We start from the raw sequence: 12,089 nt of genomic DNA, 5'->3' as shown, positions 1-12,089 counted from the left end.
CTCTCTGATTACATGATAAATGGACAAGCAAAACCCCCGAGAGAACAGCAGACAAAAAAAGAAATTGGTTTCTCAAACTGAGAAATACAAGATATATGCAGCAAATTAAAAATTATTAAAGAAAGGTATTAAAGAATGCGCCTAAGTAACAAACTGACGATACAATCAAAAACAGATTTGGCTAAAAGTTTCATGAAGTTAAAAATATATATTTGTTGAATAAGTTATTTTCTACAAATACAAATTTGATAGAAATGTCCAAATGTTTTGATGGCAGTCAGTCTCGCCTGCAGGCTGAAGTTTCTAGTTTTAATTGACTGTGGCACTTTTAAAGTGCTAATTCAGGTTTTAATATGTTAATGCATACTACCGTATTACAGTTTTAACCAAAGCTTACAACTTTAGCAATTGCTCATCCAGAATGCAGGAAAAAACATAGCCAAGCCAAACCCATAAAATGACATTCATTTTACTACTTTTTGTCAACAAAATATCATTATTGATTAAATGAAGGTGATATATGCATTTTCAGATGACAGAAAACAAGCAGTATTTCATATTCATTATAAAAAAATATACTACAATGAAACCTTTTACAGCTATTTTGTCATGTATACTGCATTGCACATTTAACTTGTGTGTCAGTTACTAAGAAGGGCTGTGTGTACTGATGATCCCTGAATCATGTGCCTGATATTGATTATTGTCCGCACACTCTGAATCTCTTTAGACCGTTTAATTTGATCTGACTGATGTGGGTTTGAAGAGCATGCATGCACTGAAAGCTCATTTTGTAATTAAGCGCGTAAACAGCTTCTAGGCTGTATGATGAGTGTAAAGCTAATTTTTACATATTTTTTGTGATATATTTATATTTAAAGACCGTTTCAGTGACTCTCATAGTGGCCATTATACGATATGTTAAAACTATAAAAATATAATATCTTCATTTTTATATAAAAGACTTTCCTTGAGGACCTGGTTGTCTGTAATGCACTTAGGTTAAACATTTTATCGACTGTTTTACTGAATGATAATAAAGCTCTTTTACAGACCTGTGGATTTTCACTGACCACACAGTGGACAGTTAAAGCTGCGCTCAGAACCGAGCAGCATCCCAGCATCTTCATTTTCACATGAGGAACCAGTTAACTGATTTGACCTCATTACAAGTCAGGGCGATATTAAATCTCTCTCTCGCTCAATCTCTCTCAGAGTCCATGTGTTTAAAAAAAAAGCCAAACAGATGTGCAGAAACCTTTGCATCACTGTGCTGTCCTTGTGAGTGTGCTCGTATTGCCCTTTGCAGCTTAAATTTGTTCATAATGCCAGCACAAAAGCGACATGACCACAAAAACCCCTCAACAACCAGCCTGAGTGATCTTAATCATTTCCACTTGTTGTTATTTTTTTAGTTTATTTTAGTTTTTTCATTCTGACACAGACTCATGTGTCAGTGATGTGATGTGATCACACAGTGATGGGAGATTTATAACACATGCGAAAAATTTAGCAATACTTTGAAGAGCCACAAAAACTAACTACAAAACCAGTTTTACAGTGTTCATACCTCGAGACGTCAGTGTGTTTTTCTACTTAATATGTTTTAGATATTAGTGTCAAATTCATTGTTTAAACACACCAACATTTTCAGTTTGCTAAAAAAAAAAAAAATCAAGGGTGCCAATTTGGATTTAGCTCCAAAGAGATTTCCTCTCTCTCGTTGTCGGGTGGTCAAATCCAACTCTGACCAGCTGGGATGGAGGGATAATCTGTGTAAAAAAAAGAAAAAAAGGTGGGGGGTGGTTCACTTGTTTTAATTACACACTCGCAGACACACAAACACACACACAGTCTTCCTCTCTCTCTTCCTGTCTTTCGCACTCTTACACACTTGCGTGCACACATGCATTAACCTGTCCGCCATACACACGCTATACTCTTCGACCGTGGTAACAGACAGATGCTCGCTTTAAATTGAATTTGGGTTTTTATGCGTGAAGGGCCGGAAAAAAATGTGGCATGACTGGATGTGACTTGGTAATTGATCTGATTTTTTTTAAGCGTTGGGACATGTGGCGGAGATTAAAGCTTCATCACGGAGAGAAACTAAAATATTTTTTAAAAGATTAAAAAGGCACTATGTGTAATTACAAAATGCACAGCCACAGTAAGAATAAATAAATAAAAAAGAAGCGACGACAACGTAATGCTTTAGAAACACTGACTGCATATGATGTGAACACCTAATACAAGGGACATATGATGAATATGGCACCAGTATATTCATACATACATATATATAACAATAAATTTTAAAATTTGTCTCTGCCAAAAAAAAAGAAAAGAAAAGAAAAATGAAAAAAGCGATAAAAATTGAAAGAAAAACATTAAAAATAAAACGTTATGTTGGAAAAATTGATACACTGTGAGCAAAAAATTGAGAAGAATATGAGCTTAAAGCTTTTTACAGTTATGTGAAAAGTTATGTCACTTCAAAAGATCTTAAATAGGTGGTCGACACTTTTGTCCTGGCATGGACCTTCTAAAGTCTGAAGTTTCTAAAGTTTTGCAGTGGTTAACTACATCCAATCCAAATCCCCCCCCCCTCCAAAATGGGACAGTGCAGTAAAATGTAAGTAAAACAGAATACATTGATTTCCAAATCTTATAAGCCCATATTTTATTCACAGTAGAGCACAGAAAATATGAATGTTTACATAAGAAAATACACCATTTTAAGAAAAAAAAAAAGGTTATTTGGAAGTGAAAGGCTCAACAAAAGTCTTGACAGGACCATGTTTAGTACTGTGTAACATCCACTCTTTTAACAACAGTCTGTAAAGATCTGAGACCTGAAGAGAGCAACTGCTGGGCTTGTGGGAGAGAAACGTTTCCCACTCTTGTCCTCAGTTTTGTCATAGCATTTGTTTCATGATGCTCCAAATGTTGTTCATTTGTGTAAAGAACCGGACTCTTCTACTACAAAGCTATGCTGTTATAATAGATGCAGTATCCAGTTTAGCATCATCTTGCTGAAATATGCAAGGCCTTCAATGAAGAAGATGTGGTCTGCGTGGTTGCTCTAAAACCCGTATACACCTTTCAGCATTGACGGTGCATTTCCAGATGCGCAAGCTGCCTAATCACATCTACACCATCAGAGATGGAGGCGTTTGAACTGAGTATAAGCTGGATGGCCCCTCTCCTCTTTAGTCTGAAGGACCAAAAAGAATTAAAATCTCTGATTTTTCTGACCACTTTGGCAAATTTCATTTTAAATGACACACAATCAAATTTGTATCATGTGTCATTTGTAAACACAGTGTTTTACAGACCGGTGAACCTCTGCCCATCTTTATATGTGAGATGCTCTTTTTATACCCAATCATGTTACTGACATGCTGCCAACTGCAGATGTATTTGTAATACTAATTATTTTCCCAGCCTTTTTGTTGCCCCCATCCCATCGTTTTTAAAACTTGTTGCTGCCTTCAAATTGAAATTGAGCTAATATTTTTCATGAAACAGTTTAAATCTCTGTTCCAACTTCTCTGGAATTAAAATTGTTTATATACTGCTTTTGGTATTTTCATGTTAAGCCTCAAATACTTTAAATATGGGTAATTTTCTTTTTAAATTACTTTCTTTCTAAAAGAAAATAGATCTAATTGTTCTATATGTGAAGTTGATTTTAAAGCTTTCTTTAATGATCCTACAGACTTTGGGTACCTTAAAAAACTAAACAAAATAAACTTTATGGACTCAATCAGTCAGGTTTTTTGATAAAGATCCTCTTACCTGAAATCTGTTCACAGTGAGTTAGATTTTCTTACTTGATGTCCACACTGCAACACATGTATTTTAGTAGTTTATCACCCAGTTTTATTGATATTGGAATACAAAGTTATAGCTAGCTTGCATGTTGTTGTAACTTTTTAGTCCTGGACCGAGTGGCTGTGGGTGACAGCAAAGTAAAAACCAAGGCTGGCTTTACTGAAAGGACTGAGAGACACATAAAGAACACAAACAAACAAAAGAAAACAAAAACAGAAAAGAGCGGAAATAGCCTTTTTAGGTACTGCGTCTGTCAGTCACCAAATCAAATCAAATCAAATCACTTTTTATTGTCACATCACATGTGCAGGCACACTGGCACAGCACATGCGAGTGAAATTCTTGTGTGCGAGCCCCACAAGCAACAGAGATGTGCAAACACAACAACACAAACGAGCAAAATACAAGAATGGCCAACCTGAAACTAATAAATATATGTACAATATATAATAGTGTATGCATTTCTGGATGTGTATACTAAATATTTTCCTACGTGTGTGTGTGTGTGTGTGTGTGTGTGTGTGTGTGTGTGTGTGTGTGTGTATACACATTTTTACAAATTAAATAGTAAAAAAATAAAATAAAATAATAATAATAATAATAAAATATATAAAATATACAGAGTTGAATATGTGCAAAACAAGTGGCATTTATATACAGTGTGGAGTGCATAATGTTGAAGTTCCAGTAGTGAAGCTGAGGTGTCTATGACGTGTTCAGCAGTCTGATGACCACATGTGCTGCAGGGTATTTACTTAGTCATGTTGGTTTATACTGCCCAGATGGCCTGATGAGGCACTATCTAATTACTTCTCCCATGGATCCTCTGCCTCTGATAAATACTTACTGAGCCATGACTGTTTCATATCCTTCACTGCCACCACCAGGGGGTTCATGCAACTACACATGAGTCTGAAGGATGAGCAGATTTAGTTTGGAAAGGAGACAAGGCCCATCAACATGCAGTATTAATGAAAAACTAGAGAACATGTGATAAAGGTTTGGTGATTTACTATGGCCTTCTGATCGCTTCTGCTTATCTTCTCGTCCTCCTCTTTATAATTTTTTTTTGTTCATCCAAATGTTATGATATTAATCATTTTCATACTACTGTCATTTAGGCTATAAACTACCACTAAAGACGTATAACAGAGAGGGTTTTTTTCATTTACATTTACAGCTTGAATAAACTGGCAGAGACGTCTCTGACTGCGTGTAATTGCCGTTATTGAGCTGTTTGCAGCAGACAGTAGAGGGCGGTAGAGCTGTCAACCCAACATATGCACCACGAAGAAGAGTCCGGAAGTTACTCTGCTGTGTTTGTCCGCCTACTGGAAACGGTGAGGTGTGTTGAAGCGAGTGCTTGTTGTCAGCGTTACCCCAGCGGGAAGATTATTTTATGAGGGAGCCTTCCTCAGTGTCCGCTGAACAGCTGTAGCTCTTCAGGATAACAACATGGGTAAAGGTTAATTTTCTTTATCGGTTGTCTTTGTTTGTCTTGATGTTGTTAGCTTTTCCGCTAACGTTAACTTCCTCTCTTTGACTCATTTTCGACAGCTTGTGAAAAAAAAAAAGTCGAAGAAATTATACTGCACTTTGAAAAATATTCAGTAAATTTCCTGCCGATAAATCACAGACGATGAAAGTTTTTTGGTTTGTTTTTGCTCGGCAGTGCCCCTTCAGTCTTATTTTGTTCACATGAAAGATAACACATAAGAGAGATCCTAATTACACAGAAAGGTAGTAGTGTCATACACAGATAAGAAATTAAAGGGTGGACCAATCCTAAGCACACATTCATATCACACATCAATAAGATAACACAAGCTAGAAGCTCGAGGTGGGACTTACCGGACACCCCACAATACAGTATTACCGATACTTAATTTACAAAACAATATTGTGATTTTTGACATTTTTGCAATATGCTGGGTATTGCAATGACATATATTGTCACTTATCATCTTTTTTTCAACGGCCAATTATGTTCTTAAAGTTAAACTTTGTCATTATTTGTTTTGTCCAATGAGAAAAATTTATTTCACTTCATTTTTTTTTATGACAATAAGATTGTCAAGTGTACCAATACTGTCACTAAAACCTGAAACAATTCCATGCAATTAAGTTTCTGATAATACAGCTATTAACTGTGATAAATTGTGGGGAAATCACAGCTGTTGCTTACTGTATAGACGGAAATTTACATTTAAGTGTTTCCTTTGCGATCAGCAACCGTCCTGCTCTGTAGGAATATAACCAGAATACAATCAGCGGACAGCCAGTGGACTCGGGTCCCCTTGAGTTGTGCTCACTGACAAAGGCTCGTTCAGACTAGGGCTGGGCGATATGACCCAAAATTCATATCTCGATATTTTTTAGCTGGATGGCGATATAAGATATATATCTCAATATTTTTTTTTAAGCCATAAAGTAAGAACAAAAAGAGAGTTCTTAGTCAAAGCTGTGTCCCAGATGTCACACAGGCACTTTTATTAACATACAGCACAGATGTACATGAAAAATTACTCAAAATTAAATTATGAGCATTCATTAAATAATAATGCTCCATAAATAAAAGAAAACAAGGTTGTTTTTGTGCTAAACAAAGAGCTCACAATTGTGCAGTCAAAATGTAAACTAAAAGACGCTGAGCGTAATAACAAAGACAGACAGATTTCACAGCTGCTCTGTTCCCAAGTTTTACTGTGTGACTGACAGCCTGGAGTTTGAAATCCGCTTCATAACCACGTCTCTTACAGGTGCCATTTATGGTCCTTATACACAGTAGGGTAATATTACGTTGAAGCACAGTACGTATCACTCCGCGAAGCTCCTCAGTAGCCGTAATGTGCCGACAATCTATCAAGCGGTGCAGCTCCGTAGCTGACCAAAGTCGTACTCAAACATTTGTGACAGATTGCTGAGCGCCGTGTACCACATAAAATCGGTTCGCGGCCATCAAGCACAACCAGAATTCATACATAAGGCGCGCTGTCAACTTTTGAGAGAATGAAGGGATTTTAGGGTTAGCGCGGTTAGCTCGTTAGCATGGTTAGCTCGTTAACACGTTGACGCCGTCCAGCCCCACGCATGGGGCGATGCGCAGTAACTCGGACACGGCAAATCTCCGTTAACATCTTGTCGCTGCCTGCACATGAAGCGATGGGGGAGGAGGGGGAGTTGTCTTCAGTGAAGGAGAGAGGCGAGGCCGAGTAACGTTGCGTAGAGACAAAAGTGGACGAAAGAGAGGCAAACTTGCGGCTCCACAACTATAATTATAACGTAACATAGACTAAATCGATATAAAGGATATTGTCACATCTTATATCTCGTATAAAAATATATCGATATGTTTTAAAAACTCGATATATCGCCCAGCTCTAGTTCAGACTAATAGCAGCATGTTGGCAATCTGACACTTATTATTTAGAAACCAATAATCTCTCTGAGTGATTGCTGTCAGTCCAAATCAGACTGCAACTGTTTGCAGATAGGTTGCGTCCTATCAGAACTGTGCAATCGCCTTGCGATCAAATGCTGTCATGAGTGTGCCACACCTTTAAAGCTCTGAACAAGCATTTAGTCACCATGAGTTGCAATTATTCACAGAATGTGAAAAAATTCAGTATAATCAGCAGGCAGGCAGAGATGGAGGATGGTATCCTATTTGCACATTTGGGACTGAGCTTGCTCTAAATTAGGAGGTAGCTTTCTTAAGCTAGACGTGTCCAATATTGGATGTTTTTTTTAATGGTTGAGCCGATTTCATGTAAGTTTGCTCAGCTAATATCTCAGGATAGTGGTGCATAAGATTAGCTCACATGTTCATAGTACTCTCAGCGTATGTACTGGCACGCAAAAATATTGTGATACTTTGGTGTTTTCATTTTTTTTCTCCCCACAACTAATGGAAGCCTATTAAAATCTTTGTCACGTGTGGCTTCATTGACTTCTACCTGACACCATATTTTCTTCTTTTAAGAAGAACAAACAACCTAAAGAAAACTGAGTTTTTATGTACCGACACCTGTGTTTTTATGAATAGTTTTCTCATTCCAACTGTTCAAAGTGTGAAGAATATTGATGCTGTAGGAGTCTCTACAGATTCATTGAAAGGATCAATGTACTGTTCTAGCACGTACAGAGGGGCCCTTGCCTCCATCATCGCTGAGGCTCTTGGTTCCACCACTGCGGGTGATGTCGGCTGTGATGTGGAAGGTGGTTCATCTGAAAATCGTCAAGCAATATGGGAAAGTGGAGGAATTTGTGTCCTTGGTATCTGAAGCCATTCCCGACATCTTAACAAGCCATCAGGTGACACTGCTCACTGTGGGGTTGAGGGCAAAGGTAAGGAAACATACTGCGGATTCAGTCTCCACATGTATTAGTCACATTTCTATCATGTTAAAATTTCTTAGGTATTTGCATATTTGTCTGACTGTGGAATTTCTCATTTTACAAACTTGTAAGGATTATGTTGGCTCGTGCAGTTGTTAATCTAACAACAAAATAAAAGCATTGCATTGATCACAAACTGGTGGCACAGTGGTTAGCACTGTTGCCTCACAGCAAGAAGGTCCTGAGTTCAATTCCACCATCAGGCCGGGGTCTTTCTGTGTGGAGTTTGCATGTTCTCCCCGTGTTTGCGTGGGTTCCCTCCGGGTACTCCGGCTTCCTCCCACCGTCCAAAGACATGCAGCTTGTGGGGATAGGTTAATTGGCTAATCCAAATTGCCACTAGGTGAATGTTTGTCTGTCCCTATGTGTTAGCCCCGCGACAGACTGGCGACCTGTCCAGGGTGTACCCCTCCTTTCGCCCTATGACAGCTGGGATAGGCTCCAGCGCCCCCCGCGACCCTGAAAAGGATAAGCGGAAGCGAATGGTTGGATGGATGATCACAAACTCCAAAACTTTACTTTGTCTTGAAGATGATATGAGTAACAAATATACATAATACTTTTTCTTAAATCTTTAGTGTCACATTTGTAGATACAGAGGTGTTACGACCCGTCTAGGGCCAGGCAGTAACATGAGTGAGGCACTTGCTCAAGACCAAGACCCAAGCAGCCAGAGGAAACAAATCCGTTCGTTATAATGTGATTTATTTACAAAGTGGAAAAAAAGGAACAACAAAACGGGAGTGTCAACACTTCAGGGTGAGCCAAGGCCAAAATAATAAACAAAAACAAATCTACACAAATCCCACACCCCTGACCTTCCTAAAACAAAGTCCAAAAATAAAGACAGAGTCTGAGCTCCTTAACTAATTCAAAACAGGAGAAAACGGGTGATCAAAAGAAACGGCAGCTCACCCCTACCCACTCCACTTCCACAACTTTTAAGCCGCACTGCAGCCAGCAGCTGCCACAGGTACACTGCTGGGTCATGAAACGCGAGGACCTCTCCCGCCATAACACTCCAGCCTTCTTTTAATGGGCGGGTCCTCCAGCTGGAACCAGTCACGTCGGGGCAGTGTATCCACACACCAATCGGAGCAGGGCTCTGGCACAGCTGAATTAACATAAAAAGATACATCACCTGCACAAAACAAACACATGAACATGCAAGTTCGTAACAAGAGGTAGTTAAAGGCAAGTCTTTCTGTAAGTAGAACAGAAAGAGGCAGCAGGTAGATTTCACTGTTTACATTTGATCTTTCACTGTTTGTCTGTCCTTAACGTCTCTTCCAGATGATATTGCAAATGTTAAACTCTGAGGATCTCGGAGGCATTAAAACACACTTGGGTTGCCTGCTGCAAACTCGCTCACGACAGGTGTGTAGTGCTTAACGTTCCTGGATGTTGGTTATTGGCTGATTCAGAAGCTCTGCTTGACTTTAACTGTTTATTTAACTCTGCAGGTCTATCCAGAAGGTAACCCTCTTGAAGCCAACATTGTCACATTTGTTCAGAGACTCCTGGACGACTCAGAAGGGAGAGAACACTTCCTCAAAGTGTGTCTCTGCTTTTGTCTTACAGTTAGTCTAAATATAAATAGGTGAGGGTGTTTAATAATAACTTTTCGCCTGATAGAATGTGTTTCCTGTGGCGTATGGGCCCGACTTTGACACAGCACTGGAAAAGCTTCTCTGTGACTTCTTCTCCAAACTGGAAGAGCTGCTGCCAGTACCAGACTTTAAACAGGTAGAGGTCCACAGTCTTTACCTGTAAGAAATGACTATTTTTAGGGCGTTTTCACAGATTAGCAGTCTAAGGCCTGTGCATTAAAATCATATTATTTATCTGATAAAGGCTGCTTTGTGGATCAGTGATACACCAGCTGAGGTAGAGGAGTACATGCACTGTGTAACTGAAGCTGATGACATCAAAGTATTGCTCAGAACCAGGCCTCGCAATAGTGAAATGGCCAAGATAGATTCAAGTGGTGAGTCTGTCTGCCTTTCTTTTCTCATTCACATCCCCCCGCAACCATAGTCAAACTAATGATGCTTAAGCCGGGGGTCTTTCCTGTTTAAAAGGGTTCTTCCTCCTCAGCATCTCCAAGTGCTTGCACACAGAGAGTGATCTGATCATTAGGATTCTCTTCACTCTGTAGGCTCTTTACCTGACAGTCTGTAATGGGTTCATAATGTGTGCTACATACAGTATAAGATGCCTTGAAATGACTGCTGTTGCTGAACTGAGGCTCTATAAATAAAATTTAAGTGTATATGTGCACTTAATCAGAGTTATGTATTTGTCAGATGCAGTATTTCTATTGTAGGTCCTGTGATTGACATTGGGAGCTGTGTTTTGGATTTCTATAGCCAAATACCTTCAGTTAATTGAAAAAGATAAAAATGCATTGGTATTGGATGCAGTTATTTTTATTGACCCTTTTCTTTTTGAATTCTTAATTCCTCTTTCAAACAGTGCCATCTCCCTCAGAGCAGCGGCTTTTTTCCTCGTTGTCGCTCCCCGTCTCCCTGATAGACAACAGCGCCAAAGATGTGGAATCAAATGCACCAACTTTCGAAAACCAAAGAGTGTCTGAAGCAGCTGCCTTTCAAGAGCCCAGAGATGGTGACATGTGGGATACAAGATGGCCACATGAGGAAGAGTCTCACAGCGCAGAACAAGAGGCGGGAGGAAAAGACACCGACAGCATTCCTGACACACATGTTGTGGAGGAGTGTGGTGACCAAGCTACAACAACTCGCCAAGCTCCCTCTTCATCTGCTGAGAGTCATGTGGTATCCAGCTCTGTGATCGGCCCTCTCAGACAGAGAGTTGCACAGAAATGCACTCAGTGTGGGAAGTGCTTCATTTACAAGTATGAACTCCTGGAGCATCAGCGGCTGCACACCGGAGAAAACCCTTACAAGTGCTCTCAGTGTGGGAAAGCTTTTCGGCGGAGCTCTGATCTATCAAGTCACAGGCGGACACAGTGCAGAAAAGCAGCGTACATTTGCATCAAATGCGGGAAAAGCTTTCAGTCTATGCAGGAAAAATGTAGACACCAGTGTGTTCATAGCATCCACAAGTTTGACTGTCCTTACTGTGGGAAAAGTTTTAAGAAAATGTACCTGCTGGCTAAGCACAAGCTGACTCACAACCAGAACCGCATTTTCACATGCAGACAGTGCGGGGAGGTATACCCGGGTATAAGCGAGCTAAGATCACATCAAAAGATCCATCCTCCTCAGCTGTCCAATCAGTGCCAGCAGTGCGGGAAGTTTTTCAGCTCGGCTGCGTGTTTGACTGCTCACCAGCTGCGCCACACACAGCAGAGGACACAGATTTGCACACGCTGCGGCAAAGCCTTCAAGAGCAAGCATGATCTGAACCTTCACATGCGCAGTCATACAGGCGAGAGGCCCTTTCAGTGCACCTACTGCGAGAAGCGTTTCTCCGTGTCAGGAAACTTGAACGTACACGTAAGGATTCACACAGGAGAGAAACCGTACCTGTGCTCCGACTGTGGCAAGGCTTTCATTTCTGCCGGAGAGCTGCAGATACACAGGCGCACCCACACGGGGGAAAAGCCATACAAGTGCTCGGTGTGCGGGAGAGGATTCACCAGGGCGAGCAAAGTGACGCTCCACATGCGTGTTCACACTGGGGAACGCCCCTACGAGTGCTCTGAATGCGGGAAAGGCTTTTCACGTGGCAGCGAACTGAAAAAACACACAATGAACCATGCAGGAGTCCGGCCCTACGCCTGTCAGCTGTGTGCAAAAACGTACACGTGCCTCAGTCACCTGAAAAGACACTTAAAATCTCACAGTGTAGTCCAGTCTCAGACCCTCTGA

The 12,089-nt window shown here is 40.3% G+C and overlaps 1 protein-coding gene across 1 annotated transcript; it reads left to right on the top strand.

Annotated features, from left to right (window-relative positions):
• Positions 1-5,246: 5,246 nt before the first annotated feature.
• On the top strand, positions 5,247-12,089 carry LOC146613900 (uncharacterized). The gene is made up of 7 exons (XM_085377716.1): positions 5,247-5,296; positions 7,973-8,184; positions 9,529-9,612; positions 9,699-9,791; positions 9,871-9,981; positions 10,090-10,222; positions 10,711-12,089. Exons 1-7 carry the CDS (start codon positions 5,293-5,295, stop codon positions 12,087-12,089), a joined length of 2,016 nt encoding a protein of 671 aa, XP_085233842.1. The 5' UTR covers positions 5,247-5,292.

The sequence above is a fragment of the Diplotaxodon limnothrissa genome, linkage group LG18, assembly GCF_057381915.1.
Source record: "Diplotaxodon limnothrissa isolate DT_005_m linkage group LG18, D_limnothrissa_male_GT1.1, whole genome shotgun sequence".
NCBI classification, from domain to species: Eukaryota; Metazoa; Chordata; class Actinopteri; order Cichliformes; family Cichlidae; genus Diplotaxodon; species Diplotaxodon limnothrissa.
Note: the sequence above shows the minus strand (reverse complement) of the source record. Positions and strands in the feature narration are given on the sequence as shown.

Coding starts and splice junctions, on each gene's coding strand:
- LOC146613900 (XM_085377716.1), top strand. Junction 9,613..9,698: donor TGCAAACTCGCTCACGACAG/GTGTGTAGTGCT, acceptor TTAACTCTGCAG/GTCTATCCAGAAGGTAACCC. Junction 10,223..10,710: donor GGCCAAGATAGATTCAAGTG/GTGAGTCTGTCT, acceptor TCTTTCAAACAG/TGCCATCTCCCTCAGAGCAG.